This window comes from Myodes glareolus, chromosome 2 (assembly GCF_982192425.1).
Source record: "Myodes glareolus chromosome 2, mMyoGla1.1, whole genome shotgun sequence".
Lineage (NCBI taxonomy): Eukaryota > Metazoa > Chordata > Mammalia > Rodentia > Cricetidae > Myodes > Myodes glareolus.
In genome coordinates, this window is record NC_142027.1 from 78,360,763 (window position 1) to 78,376,356 (window position 15,594).

The 15,594-nt window shown below is 46.8% G+C and overlaps 1 protein-coding gene across 6 annotated transcripts in view; it reads left to right on the top strand.

Annotated features, from left to right (window-relative positions):
• Dgkg (diacylglycerol kinase gamma) overlaps positions 1 to 15,594 on the top strand; it is a 199,304-nt gene that overhangs the window by 57,602 nt on the left and 126,108 nt on the right. For 3 of the 6 annotated variants that reach the window (XM_087902007.1, XM_087902013.1, XM_087902010.1), the window contains exons 4-5: positions 6,477 to 6,642; positions 7,171 to 7,224. In XM_087902007.1, the coding sequence (XP_087758133.1) occupies positions 6,477 to 6,642; positions 7,171 to 7,224 (220 nt within the window). Of the gene's footprint in view, positions 1 to 2,899; positions 3,055 to 6,476; positions 6,643 to 7,170; positions 7,225 to 15,594 lie in introns of those variants that run through there. The other 3 variants (XM_087902015.1, XM_087902018.1, XM_087902019.1) reach the window with 3 other exon arrangements.

Here is a 15,594-nt window from a genome sequence, read left to right on the forward strand (position 1 = left end):
CCCCACAATGCCTTATCCCCTGCTCCCTTTCCCCTACTCCTGGGTCATTTTACAAAGACTTACTAGAGAAAAGGAACAGCTCAGTGAAACTAAGTTAGGGAGACACTGCCATTCACTCGTCAAGGCCTCCTCCACGGGCTCCCAGGAAGAATCAACAGAGACTGTGTTCTCTATGTCCACCTGAGAAGGGCTTGGGATAAAACACCAATCACTGGGAGGAAGAACAGGAGAGGGGTTGGCAGAATGGAAGAGAGCACACCACTTCAAAGGGCATTCCTGAGGAGAAGCCGTGCAGAGCAGCAAAGAACACACTGCCCCACACCTCCCACCTCCAACTCCAAAAACAGGGAACGAAGGGTTGGCAGGGGCTGGTAATCAGCTTGTCTGCCTGGGGGCTGATGTGTGGGAGGGGAACAATTTGGTCAGGGCCACCACTGCTGTGAAGGCCCAGAGGAGCTTTCAGAAGCAGAGAGCCTGTCTATCCTAAGTGTACAACCGCCCTCACACCCCTCAGGGTTGATCCCCTCTCTTTGTATGCCTGGCCCTGCTGCATCCTGGGGGAGCTCTGCCGCTCCCTCACACAGCTCGCCTGACATCTGGTAGGTGCAATGTCATGGCACGGGGTTGGGGAAACAAGAAGGGTTTCGTTTCTCTTGAGCTTGATGGCGTCCTGTCACTATAATATCTTAGTGAGGAGGTAGCACCAGCAGGGGCGGGTTTCTAGAGAACCTAGAAGCTAGAGTAGGAATTGGAATTTGCAGAGGGTCAGCTCTGGCAGTGATGCACACGATGAACAAAACATGTCCTTGCTTTCATCTCTAAGTGATCCTCTGGAGAGAAGAACGGCGGCGACAGCTAGGGAGTGGGGAAAGCCCAGCAGAACAGAAAAGGTGGTGGGTGGCTGAGTGGCACTGAGATGCACTGAGCACAAGTTCGAGACCTGGAGCAGAACTAGCAAGCCCTCCTGAAACAGGTTACAGTGATAGCAATTACCTGGCAGGTTGCTTCATGGGCTTGCAGCTCCAGAGAGAGCATGGATGATGAAGGTACCTGAGGAAGGTGATGGTTTCTTCCCAGTGTGCCTCCTACTGGCTGGTGTCTAGTTGGGTATAATCCTCAAATACTCCTTACCCAGTCACGCACTAAACGTCTGGTAGGCAGTCACTGTTCTCGGCCAGAGCTGGTATAGAACTGTCTCATCTATCTATCCCTTTCAGAGGAGCACACGATCAGTCTCTCTTGACCCCTGAACTTGTGGTGCTCAGAGGGAGTGACTGGGAGCACTGTACCAGCCCAGGGACCTTACTTACAGATGAGTAAGCCAAAGATCTGGCTTCTGGTTCGTCCCACCTCTAGTGGGCAGGGACAAGTCATTGAATGTCCTGAGCACCCGTGGCATAAGCAGACCCAGGTCATCTGAGGATTTTCTGATTTGAGTGTTCTGTGTTGATTCTAGGCCATTCCATCTTCCAGAGGATGCCAGGGTCAGATCGTGAATGAGTAGGCATGAATTCGGTCATCATTACTTCCTAAGGTCTCACATTCTGTTCTCATTCTGCGGCACTCAGCGCTGCTGACCACATATTACAATCATTCCAACACCTGTGCCTGTATATACTGAACACTGAGCCTCTGCCTGACTCAGAGAAGGAATGATCCACTGGTGACCACGCTACCGCAGGCCATCCCTTTGATGGACTGGCAGGGAAGTCAGTATCTATCCGAATATCTATCAGGAAATATTTTGGAGAATGGTTCAGGAGACGGAAATGGCATGAACCATTCTCATTCCCACCCAGAAGTGCTGAAGGGAGTCCGAGAATGTGTAGCAACTAACTGTATTTATCCAGAACGGCATCCACGAGCTTCACAAGGCAGGAACCAGAGTCAAGTGCAAAGAGATTCAGGTGCAGGAAGTTCCAAGGGGTTTCAGGCAGAAAAGAAGAGCTAGGGTTTTACCAGTTGAAGAAAGAAGTGGGCTGTGGAGCTTGCTGAGGAAAGAAAAGGGGGCTGTGGGGACAGGATGCATAGTTGTGCCTTAACAGATAACAAGAAATGGCAGATGGGCTGAGGGTTTGAAGTGGCTCCACATCTAGGCTGGAGTGGATTACAGGGAAGATTCTGAGTCCCAAAGGTCCCAGAAAGCACATAAGGCTGACTAACTGGACTGTAGCAACATTGTTTCTATATTAATATATATTTAAGCTTCTATCTAATTCCCTGGGGTTCACCCGAGTTTCTTTTCTATATGCGTATTATCTCGTATAATTCAGGAGACCAGTCATGCATAAGCGGCTCTCAACTCTCCCATGGGCAATTAGACGCCATGGAAATTTTTTGAGTAGGAAATCAATCTTCTCACGGTTGTGCTTCAGGAAAACCAGCCTGACAGGGCTGGGTACAACAGATGGGAGGAGCAACCGAAGGAAGCGGGAGCAAGGATGCCTTCAAGAGGCATCGTATGGGCTGGAGGGATGGCTCAGCAGTTTAGAGACTTGTTGCTATTACAGAAGACCCAGGTTTTAGTTCCAGTTCCCACACGGCGATTCATAACCATCTGTAGCTTACAGCTCTAGTTCCAGGAGATCCAATGTCTTCTTATAACCTCCCTAAGTACCAAGCATGCATGCCATGCACATGTGTATACACAGACAAAACACTCATGCACAGAAAATAAAATATTTTTTATAAATTACGAAATAGAGGCATTGCAATGGTCTAACTAAAAATCACATGAAACTGAAGTCAGACTCTGGTGATGATGGTACGAGGGAATGAACCTAGAAAGGAGGTTGTTAGGTGCTGTAAAAGGACTAATCCTGCAAAACCAAGAGAGAAGAACCAGTTCCAGGTTACTGAGAGGTCAAAGCTGACTGTGGAATATTGCCATTGGTTTTAGCAGAAATGGCAATCAGGAATAGGATCCTAACTAAAGAAGATGCCGGAGAGGTTCCGAGAGCTTCTGGCTGAAGATAACACTGAAGCTGGATGAGCATCCCACGCCTGAGACCACGGGTGGGGATTTGACTGAGTGGTATGGCCCCGCCCACTCCCGTATGTATCCCCAGAGGACTCCATATCTAACACAAAGGGACTCCCACACCCAGGCTTGCTGTTACACTAAAACAGTCAGAGACTAGAACTAGCCTAGATGTCCATTAATAAAAGAATATAATAATAATATTGCATATATGCACAATAGAATTTTACTCAGCTATAAAGAAAAATGATGTTATGAAATCTGTAGGAAAATAGATGGACCGGGAAAAAACTACATTATGTAAAGCAACACAAACTCACACAGACAAATTCCACGGTCCCTCTGATATGCAAATCTAAACTTTAGTGTTTGTGGGTATAAAATAAGGGATTATAGATTGGTTATAGACTATGAAACCGGATCGGAGACCACAGAGGGGAAAAAGAGCTGATGAGAAAGACAGCAGAGAAAAGAAAAAGGAGTCACGTGACGTGAGAGGAAGGAGGTAGAAGTACACACAGGAAGAATGGGGGTGATGGGAGAACAAGGAAGAAAGAAAAACAATAAAAACAATTTCATTTGAAAAATGCTAGGTGTGATGGTTCACACCTTTAATTCTAGCACTCAAGAGGCAGAGGCAGGTCAGTCTCTGAGTTTGAGGCCAGCCTGTTATACAGAGTGAGTTCAAGGACAGCCAGGGCTACACAAAGAAACCCTGTCTCCCCCCACCCAAAAAAAAGGAAAGAAAAAGGAAGAAAGAAGGAAAGATTTTACATGCTAGTAACCAAATAAAAAATAAGTTTATGCAGACATATCAGCCTGCTGCTTTTCTAGACACTAGCCATCTCTCAGGTGGCTGGTTTTGGGGACTTCATAAGGTGGCCTGGCAATTCTCAAACTGATCTTTTCCAGTCACCTTTAAGCTTTATTGTTGTTGTTTTGTCTGTCTGTTCCCCACCGCATTCTATTAGAATTTGTTTAGCTAATTTGTTTGGTTTGGTTTGGTGACAGAGTCTCTCATGCAGCCCTGGCTGTCTTGGAACTCACTGTGTAGACCAGGCTGGCCTCGAGCTCAGCTGTGTCTGCCTCCCAAGGGCTGGGATTAAAGGTGTGCACCCCCACAGCCTGCCATTGAGCTTTCATTTTAAGACCTTCTTTTTCAGAAACACTTCTTTCTGATCGTTTCCGTTTGGTGCTAGCTCAAAACGGTCACACATTTAAACCGATACTTGTCAGTTAAAATCATGCAAAAGGATAATACAAAGGAACTTTCGACACCAAAGAAAGAATTGCAACGTCATTAGCAAAGATTCAGTTGAACCAAAATAGGGAAGAGGGAGTTATCAAAATAAAATATCAGCGTGGAAAGTGGCTTCAGGAAGAGAGGGGAGCATTCTTCCGAGAGCTGAGATGAGAACCTTCACAAAGAGACAAATACACTTAAGACCTCCAGGGAAGCCCCCAGGCAAGAGACTGTAGGTCAAGGGGAAAGGAAGGCCAGTGTGGTCTCTTTGGAGAAATTAAAGGGGAAGGAGAAGATTCCCTTGGAATGTGCTCGCAGGTAGCAGACAAGCAAGACTCCGTCAGAGACAGTGAGGGCAGGAGCAAGGGAGGTGGCGGATGGGTGATGTTGGAAAGGGAATGAAATGACTGCCGCTGTGTCCAGGAAAAGAGCAGAAGAGACAATCTGAGGTAATGAGACTGCAGAGACAGAAAGAGGCAGAAAGAGAATGCAGCAGAAAATCAGAGACTTGGAACAGAAAAGAGACACAGAAAGCAGGATAGCAGGCACAAAAAGAATGTTAATCAACCGTGTGCTGGGTTCTTTTAAGCCGGAAATTAAATAAATGAGTGAGTAGTCTGTGTCCAACCGCATCAGGTTTCTTCCACACTGCAGAAGAGATCTCTAGGACAGCCCTGGACTTAGCAGAGATTGGTTGTGAGTTCCCAGTGGAGCCCACACTTGACGCTTCACATTCAAGTCGGCTCCTGATTCTGGGAAGGCTTGCCGAATCCCCAGAATGTGAAAGGGGTTACATGCTATCAGCATTTCCCAGAGAGCACCAAGGAGGGTTCCAGAAAGGGATCCTAGTCTCCTGGCTGTTATTATTCAAAGGCCAGCACAGCAGCAGCTGGGGCAGCGCTTCTTCTGCACATGGTTTCCAGGAGTATCTGTGACTTGATGAAGCTCCAGCGCCAGGGATGAGAGTGCAAGCCAGGGATGACTCACAGCAAACTGCCATTGTTGCTAGCGAGCGCTTGCTGAGGGCTGCGGCTCTCTCTGGCATGGCTGCTCGAAGCCTGGGACCAGATGCCAGGCAGTATCGAGATGGTGGCAACAGGGACAGGGTCTTCTGTCCTTAGCTTCCTGTTTTCCTGGGTGGCTAAAGCCTTCACAATAGCTGAGCCAAACGCACACAATTCCTTCTCATCTTAGGATCTGTCTAGAGAAGGTGAACATTACGAAAACACTGTGGGATGGAACCTGTCCTTCCTTCCCCAATCTCTCCTCCTTTCTGAGGCCTGAACTCAAGAATCACAGAGATGGTTATAATCACCAAAGAACCTTTCTTTCCATGCTATTTTCTTCCGCATCCTTCTTCATTGTCACCAGAATTTCAAAGCAGTGACTGAGTCCTTGCTCCATAGACCCATGACCTTCACATGAGTCTGGACAAAGGCAGATAGATCCCCGGAGCTCTCCATTTATGAGCCCCACTTTTTATACATGCTGTTGGCAATCCTTTGAGAGAGCCATGCTTAGATACAATCCGTCTTCAACGTACTCACCACCTGCCCCTCTCACCCCTTTCCGGCCTCAGTGTCCTCTTCTCATTGATGACCCACCAAGCCCAGCTTTGCTGCCCACATACACATGCGTGTAGGACCATCCACTGAAGCATGGTAGACCCACCAGGGACCACACCCTTGATGAGACCTGACTCTTTCCCACAAGTCGACAACTGTTCATCGCTCCTCCGTTAGCAGGGAGAAAGGCTAAGTTCACCTCCTCTCCACAGTGGAGCACTAACTGGCTTGATCCGCTGCAGGGCTTGTGCAGGCTGCAGGTGACCCCAGCTTCTGAGTGAATGGGGGTAACAGTCCTGCAACATCTGGGAAGCGTGGTTATACTCGGGTCCACCCCAACATCTGGCCCTTACCATCTGTTTACCCCTCCGTTCACAGCAGTCTCTGCGTCCTGGGAAGTATATCACCCCCTCCTTTTAATCCCAACTGAGACCAAACTGCACCTTATTTAAAAAACCTACTCTGTGCCTGATGGTCAGCCACCATGTTACCTCTGTCTGTGTCCCATCCCCTTCCCCCTGTCCCTCTGTCTCCTGGAGTTTTCATTCCTGCCCCCCCCCCGCACCTACCCCTTCACTTCCGCGGCTTTCACTTCACCTGCCTCACACGCCATCGCCCTCGTCCCTTTCCTCCTCCATCCTGTCCCCTCCCTTCCCTCTATTGACTTCTCTCTTCTTGCCCTTCTCAGCCCATTAGCTATGATGTCTTCAAGCTGTTCATGAGGGCATACCTGGAGGTGGACCTTCCTCTGCCACTGAGCACACACCTCTTCCTGGCCTTCAGCCAGAAGCCCAGACAGGAGACACCTGACCACCCAAAGGAGGGGGCCAGCAGTAGTGAGCCCAATGCCTCAGGTACAAGGACCAGCTTTCCCCAAGATGGGAGGATGCTGAGCAGCTGTAACCCCTGGCCACAGGCATAGGCAGCGCACTAGCAGGGAACCTGAGCCTAGGAAGTGGGAGGGAGACCAAGGGTCAGGGACTCCTCTCTTTCTAGACCCTCGGAGCCTCTGTCTGGTTAGTCTTCAGCAAGCAGAATAGAAAAGGGGGGGTATGTTACTCAGAGTCAAAGAAGAGGATGGGACAAGAAGGGAACACAAACTAACACATGGTAGAAAAATAAGAGCCTTCCAAGAAGGCTTTGGTCCATGGTTAGAGACATTCAGCACATGTCCCAGCTAGAACTAACCAGGGACTGTCAGAGGAGGGGAAATCATGGCCACTGTCTTAATGGAGTTTCAGAGAGCATGAGCCAAGCTGAGAATAATCATAGGACCCAAACACAACTTCCATAAACCAGAACCCCTGGGATGGTCCCCTACGTGCCCCCCTAAGGGTCTGGAGGGCATGAACTGGCTTTTACGTCTTCTTTTTGCTCCCTAGATTGTAATGCGGATAATGCTGCGAAAGCAGATGAGGCCTGTGCTCCAGACACTGGTAAGACATTGGGACATGAGGTTTGGGGGATGTCTTAGTTAGGGTCCCTATTGCTGTGAAGAGATACCATGGCGGTGGCAGCTCTTATAAAGGAAAACATTTAATTGGGGCTGGCTTATATAGTCCATGATCATCATAGTGAGAAGCAAAGCAGCATGCAGGAAGAAGGTGCTCAAGAAGTAAAGCATGATTAATAAAAACTCAGGGTCAGTAACTGGGGCTCAACCTGAAGATCTGAAAAGCAAAACAGTCAGTCACTGACTAAACCTCAGTCTGAAATGGCAGTCCTGCCTCCAAGAATCTCAGAATGAGACTGTGTGTTGAGAGCTGTCTCCTACCGTTTTATAATCCTCTCTAGGACTGGGATTAAAGGCATGCTCCACTGTGATTAAAGGCATGCACCACCTGGTTTCTATGGCCACTAGTGTGGCTCCTGTGATTAAAGGTGCATGTCATTGTAGCTACTGAAATTAAAGGTGTGTGTTACGGCAACCTGGTCTGTAAGGCTGCCCAATGGAACTGCTTTACTCTCAGATCTTCAGGCAGCCTTTATTTATTAAAAGACAATTGAAATGCCACTACAAAGAAGGAGCTGAGAGTTCTACATCTTGATCCGCGGGCAGCAGGAGACTACGTCTCACACTGAGCATAGCTTGAGCGTATGAGACCTCAAAGGGCACCCCCACAGTGATACACTTCCTCCAAGACCACACCTCCTCATAGTGCGCCACATATGATTCTATGGAGCCACCACAGAGAGGGAGGAGGAACTAGATGGCCAGCTGGCTTTTTACCCACACAGTGGAGGGATTCTAAGGCTCACTGGAGGTTCTTACCTCCCTGGTCCCGGAACAGAACAGGTCAAGGCTTGGAGCAGGTTGCCAGATGTTCACTTCTGACAAGTTCCTTGCTAGAGATGAGGAGGAGCCTTCACAGGAAGCATGGGAGTGGGTCGGAATCTGAGTTCCAAGACCTGGCCCTCAGGCAGAAGTATTCCTGATTCTACGCTCTACCAATGGGCTGCTGGAGTGGGTAGGGCAAGTGTGTAAGAGTATGTCCTGCTGGGCCAACAAACAACACTCATGAGGGACTGGAGCGATGCCCCAGCAGTCAAGAGCACTGGCCGCTCTTGCACTGGGATTCAGGTGGGAATCCCAGAACCCAGGTAGCAGCTTACAACAGTCTGCGACTCTCAGAAGCCCTCTTCTTGCCTCCATAGGCACCAGGCATGCAAGTGGTACACAGACATACACACATTAAAAAGCATCCATACATATAAAATTAAATTAAATTTTAATTTTAAAACAAATACCTGTGTCATTTTTTGAACAAGTTGGAGAGTTTCTAATAATTACCAAAAGATGCCAGAGGAAATTGGTTTTGAAGATCTGGTTTCTAGGTACCTGCTTACTTCACTTTCTCTGACCTTCAGATTTATACTGCTTCACGCAGTGAAGCCAAGGAAACCGTTGTGGGGCTAGGGATTCAACCCAGACCTGTGCAACCTCCATTCTCTGCTCTCTTTCTGTACAGAACGAGGAAGCCGAGGTGCCAGGTAGTTCATTCTTTGCAATGAATGAATTTTAGTTAGTTTCTGGTGGAGCTGCTGTAGCACTTATGGTCCACTGACCCGCCTCTGGTACAGCAGATCTGGAATCTTCTGTGACACGTTCATCAGTGAGAAGCCTTTCTCTGTGTGCTTGACAAAACCAGGTACTGGAAGAGGCAACACTTACCATCCGTGACATTTACTTTCGTGTGCAATAAAAATGTCCTGGTCACTTCCCATCTTAACTAGATCAAGTGATAGAACATATTGGCTAAGAATCTGGACCACATTCCCAGCTCCGACACTATCTAGCAGAGAACTGTGGGCGTGTTTGAGAAATATCTGTGTTGCTGTCCCCTCTGTAAAATGGGAGAATAGTGAGTATTGTTATGTGAGTTGAACAAGTTAGCAGCTGTCCAAAGGCTCAGAACAGTTCCTGGCCCATAGTAAATGTTCCATAATATCAGCAATTAGTATTAAACCCCACTCTAGATGAACATTCTCTACTTAGATCATTACAGTCAGCCAGACTATCCTTGAGGCCACAGCTTCTGTCTCCTGGCAGGCCAACTTGGCATGCTCTTCCGATGGGACGCCATTTGGGGGCTATGCACATTGATCCTAAAGTTTCAAATGCAAAGACTCAGAGACTCAAACCCTGTTTGCTGTACAGGATCTTATTGCTGAAACAGTTTATACACACACAAGCGTGAAGTCCAGCTCTTGGGAGGAGCACTGAGGAGAAAGACTGCGGTTCCATCGTATTTTTAAATGTGTGTCAGATGAAGTGGCTACGAGGTAGGACAGCTGAAAGAGACCAGAGACAGTTTCAGCGGAGCCTGGGAGGAGAGCCTCTTCACGTGGATATTAGCTATAATTCTGATCTTTCTCTTTTCCTGTCCCAAGAGAGAAGCCAGAGCCATTATAGGGCTTTCAATGTTTGGTAGAAGCATTGGTAAGTCAGTTAGTTGGGATTTCTCATGTTGATTTTAAATTCGCTATGGAGCTGGGTGCTGTGATGTTTATATATGCTGGAAGTCCCAGAAGCAGAGGCGAGAAGATCACTTGAGTCCATGAGTTCAAGGCCAGCCTAGGCCACACGGAGACTCCACCTTAAAAGAAAAGCAAGGAGCCACAGAGGTTAAGAGCACTTGCTGATCTTCTAGGGGACATGAGTTCACTTCCACCCCGCTCCTCAGGTGGCTGTAACCTGGCTTCAGGGGATCAGAGGCCAGAAGGGGAACACATATTCATGAGCACATAGCCACATACACACACACACACACACACACACACACACACACACACACACACAATACATAATTGAAAATAAGAAAAGCAAATCTTTTTTTAAAAGGCAGGGGAAAAGAGGGTGAAACCAGAGGTAGAAGAGAAAATTAACCCTACATGGAACTCAGAACATACTCTGGAAAGAGAAGGCTATGGAGGCAGCTCATGGTGCTCCAGAGAGCAAGCATGAAGGGAACTGGTCCTTCCTGGTGCCTTCGGTGACAGCCGTAGGGAAAGACAACTCAAAGTTGTTGGCTCACTCACTCCTGCTGGCCCCCGTCAGCTATGCTAGTCCAGGGCCCGGCCAGGAGATGAAATGAAGGCACAAGTGAGTCTTACATATTATACAGAGTGACAGATGATCAAATCCTGGCACAAAGCATCCTCCCAGCAGGAAGGAAGAGGCAAGTTTTTAAACTTCCAGCAAGGAGGCATGCTGCCCCAGCTTCTTTTACCCAGACACTGGGCACGTCCAGAGAAACCTTCAGGTTGCATTTCATGCCTCAAGGCCCAAAATAATATAACAGGGTTTGCTTTAGTGGCTGAGGAGACAGCATCCAAGAACGCACAGAGGGGAGGTCACATGATTTGAGGACAGTTGGACAGTGATGTAGTGGAGATGGACATGCCCCTCTCACTCACAGTAGCTCTGTCATTCTGAGTCTCAGTGATTTGTCGCGCGCTGTTCATCTGCTTTTGGTAAAGGAAAACACCAAGCCCTACAGGTTATACCATGAAAACACAATTATCTGATGTGTGACCCAGTAATATTTTTTTTAAACTCGAGATTTAAAAAGTAATTCATTTCCTGCTAGGTTCCCTTCAATAGATGGCTTAATTAATGCCCCTGTTTACAAAACAATAATAAAATAAATAAATGAATAAATAAATAAATAAAGATAAGAATTAGGACCAGGCAGAAGCTTCACAGAGAACCTCTTCCTTCAAGAGGCAGGTCCTGGGCTCACTTGCAATCTGATCATCTCTGGAAAACCCCAGACTTTTCTTGTCCAAGTAGATGCCATAAAATGCTAGATCCTGACAGACATGGCCTCCACCAATCACACCTTTCTGTTCTCAGATGTAGCACAGCCCATCTCCAATCATTCCTTCCCAGAGCAGGGCAGAAGGAAGATTCTTGTGCAGAATGCAGGCATTGACTCAAAGTCCTTCAGAGTCACTGTTATGATACTGGTTCACAATATGAAAAGGAAGAGTTCTGGTCCTTGGGGTTTTATTTGGTTTCTTAAATTGTTGAGATTTTTCAGGAACCCACAATCTTGAATATCTAAAGGGAACACCTTGCTTTTTCCATCTTTCCAGTTATAAAAGTAGTATACTCATACTGGAGACAATATGAAGAATAATCCTCAAGCCCCCCCTCCAAAAGAAACAACAACAATAAGGTAGTAAAGATTGGCGGTTGTCAGAGCCCAAGGCAAAGAGTTGAGTCGTCAAGCACAGAAGAGCTGCAGGGTGGTGAGATTCCTCCTTACATCACAGCGATGGACGTGTGTCCAAATCCTTTGTTCAGACCCATGGGATACACAGGTCCAAGAGTAACTGCTACTGTGGGCTGTGGGTGACAATGACAGCTTGAGGCAGGACCACAGTTAGGACAAATACAGAACTCTTCATGGCATGTTGATCATGAAGGTAGCTACATACAAAACTGTCCACAGGGTGTGTGAACTAATCTCTGTACCTTCCCCTAGTTTTGCTATAAATCTAAACTGCTCTTTAATAAGTTTCATCTTTAAAAAGGAAAATTGAATTCAACCATACTTGCAGTTAAATGCTTATGATTTTATAGTTTTTTTCCAATAGGTTTCTTACATGATTGGGATCAGGCTATATATAATTTTGAAGTTAGAAGTGCTTTCCGTTTAACATTATAGTCACAAACATCCCTGTCACTCAAGACTTGGGGTGAACCTCAGTTTTAATGCAATGACCTCTTCTGAGAGGTTCAAACAAAAACAGGTTGAATCTAGCACAAGTCCAATGCTAGAGTCCCCAGACTCTCCCTTCTGCTGCACTGCCCAGTTGGACGTCAACAGGTACTGCAGAGACAGTGGGCGAAGGCAGAATGGGCAGGTGCAGCCTGTCCGGGGTGAAGTGGCTTACACTAGGGTGGGCGCTGGATGAGAGCGGTTTGGGAATTCCCTATGTGGGAGCATGAGAAGGAAGGATGCTAACGGGATCATCGGTGTCTAGAACCTCCCTGCAGGAGTAAATTAAACCTTGTTATGAACCAGAACTGTGACTCATGATTCGCCCAGAACTCAAATGACTGGACCATCTTCAGGAAGAAGTAATACTCTTACATAGCTCAGCTGAACTGTAGCTGGCATAAATAACACACGTTTGAAGTATAAAATCGAAAGCTGCTGAAGCATGCATACATCTATAGAAGCCAGTAGGACACCAAGAGAATGAGTGCATCCACCATAGGATGAAGTCTTTTCTCCAGTCCTGCTCCACCCCAAGCAGCCTGTGTTCTGCCTGCTGTCGCCATGAATGTTACTGCACCATCTGGACTCTGTGAACAGAACCATGCACCATTTCCTTTCTTAGCTCTTATTTCTTTTTTTCCAGCATGATAATTTTGATATTTAACTGTTTGTGTATATTAATTGTCAACATATTTTATTTGTTAATTAATATTCTAATATATAGAGTTTCTACAATTAGTTCACTTTGTTGGAACAAGGACATTTGGTTAGTTTCCAGTTTGGGATTATCGCAAACAAACTTATTGTAAATATTCTTTTATAAGTCTTTGTGAAGAGAACTTCCATTTTCCCTGAGTGAAGACCTTGGAATGGAATACCAGATATCACGTAGCAGGCACATCAGTTCAAAGGAAATTGCTGAGCTCGTCCCAAGACCATTGGGCCATTTACACACCTGGCTGCACACAGGCCCCTGCTGCTCAGTCCTTCATCAACATCGTCGTTTCTCCTCGCTCTAACACACGAAGAGCGGCAACTCACTGTGGTCTGGGATTGCATTTTCCTGGTGACTTCCTGTCACCTGCTCAGTAGACAAATGGTCATCTATGAACCATCCTTAACAAAAACGTTCAAAGTTTTTGTTTTACCCACTGATCCTCTCCCTGGCCCTAACAGGGTCTTCAAAAGAACAAAATTTTTTAATATTTTGAAAGAGGTATTGACTCTGTGAGTTCGAGGCCAGCCTGATCTAAAAAATGAGTTCCAGAAACCAAGGCTACACAGAGAAATCCTGTCTCAAAATAAAATAAAATAAAAATAATTTATTTTACTTTATGTGAACTGTGCCTGTATGGATATTTTGCTGCATATATGTATTGCACCATGCTCACACCTGGTGCCTGTGGAAGTCAGGAGAGGGCATCACATCGATAACTGGAGTAATCATGCCTGTGAATCATCATGTGGGTGGCTGGAAGCCAAACCTGAATCTTCTGCAGGAGTAAGAAGCGCTTTTAGCCCTATCTCCAACATTTCCTAATTTTTATGAAACGCAGTTCAATGTGGTTTGTCTTGGGGCCAATCTTTGCTGTTGTGTCTTAGAAATCTGCTGAACTCAAAATCAGAAAGAATGGTACCTTAACGCCATCTAATCTTGAAGGGTCTAATCCTTTAATATGATATCTCTTCATTCAAGTCCCCGCTAATTTCTACCTGATATATTAACATTGTGCAACTTTTGCATCTGTGTCCGTAAAGAATGTTGACATGCACACCCCCCCCCTTGTGATGCCTTTGATGTGGGCCGTGCAGCAACACTGTTCTTCTTCAGGGGGTTGGGTAGAATTCTTGTCCTTTGAATTTTCTTGGAGAATTTGTATAACATCCCTATCAGTTCTTCTTCAATGCCAGGTACAGTACGGACAGTTTTTGCATTTCCACAAACATCTTTATGCTTGTTCAGGGCAAAGTGGGATTCTCCAGAAATAGCCACAAGTGTCTCTGTACCTTTAAACATCTAGAGCTGATGCTGTTTCGCTGTTGAGGCAGTTTTGGGGTCCTCAGTGGTAACGTGTGGATTCTAGGGCCTTCTACCCCATTGATGAGAGTCAGCATTCATCCTGACTTTTCTTTTGATCCCAGAATTTGTCCTTCTTGTCCTGCTTCTTCCCCTACCCCCATCCCAATCATAACCATCCCCATTCCCCAGCCTCAGGCAGTTTCCTCCCCAGGGAGAAACAAGTCCCACTCAGTAATAGAACTGACAGTGACCTTGTACATATCTATGGGTGGCTGTCTGTCAGTCTCTCTAGACTCTACTCTGGGCCCCCACCTCCTCCTCAACTCACAGAGAATGCCAGGATCTGCCAGAGTGCCCCCTCCTCCCACCCTGGTACAACATGGAAACGTCTTCCAAATGCTAAGATGCTAGACAGCATCTCGTCTCTCATTTGCCTCCCATTTTCTCAGGGGCCCTGCTTGAAATATAACGTCCCATAAACATCTGGTACTGTCCAGGTACTAGCTGAGCCAGGTTGGACAATACAACTGGCCTGGTGTTGCTCTGAGGTAGAGACAAAGTGGAAGTCACTGACGGTGTTGCAGGGGATGAATAGCCTAAGCACACAGCCGTCACTTGGGACATTAGGGATTCCCCCATACAAAGGACTATGTTCTCGTTTGTTTTCCACATTTCTGGAAGAATTTCCGTGACATTTCTTCCAGGAGTGATGTTAGCAGCTTGGTTGCAGAAGTAATTTCATCCCGATCTCCCCCACCTCACTATTTCTCTTGTTATCTCTTTCAAATTCTTTCTACCGCTTCCGGGCCACCTTAGAAGCTTTCTGCCCTTACTGAATAGAGGTTATATCTTCTCGCAGGTCCAGAGTGTCTTGTCCAATAGAACATTCCCTTCAGACTTCTGGCCCTCTGAGACTCCTGGGTGACGCTTTCTCTTCACCTGTCTCCTGTCTTCCTTTCTGGGTTTTGCCGGCTCTGCCGTGGTCTCTTCATGGTCCCCCTCTGTAACGCAGAGACCTCTCATCTTCTCTACGGTCAGTCTGAATGACAGCTAACTCCTTTCTAACTCACAGCCCATGCTGCGGGACTGGACCTTCTCTCTCAGCTCTGCCGTCCTGGGGTGGACTGTTCCCTCCCATCGTGTGGCTCTTTGGTTCTCTGAATAGTGTGAGGTGCCAGAAGGCACTGCCATCGAGGCTGCCTCAACCTTTGTCCATGCTGACAGCGCTCATTGCTTGTTGGCATCACGGTGCCTCCATGGGCTTGCCCGCTGGCAAGGGTTCTGTTTAGCCCCTAGTCAGTTGTGTCCCATGGGTTGTGTATATACCTATGAAAAGAGTTCCCATGGGTATGAAAGTAGCCAAGCCAGGGGAGAAAGAACAAAGTACCTGAGGAAATCGTCTCTGCATAGTGAAATAGAACCCCTCGTGTCCTCACTGATAATGAATTTATACTTCTGAACTAGGGGACAGGGTGTGGGGGAAGCTTCTTCTCGTGGAGCATTTCTGCATTTCCTTGGCAAATAGTTAAAGTTCCTAGTTTCTGAAAATGGGATAA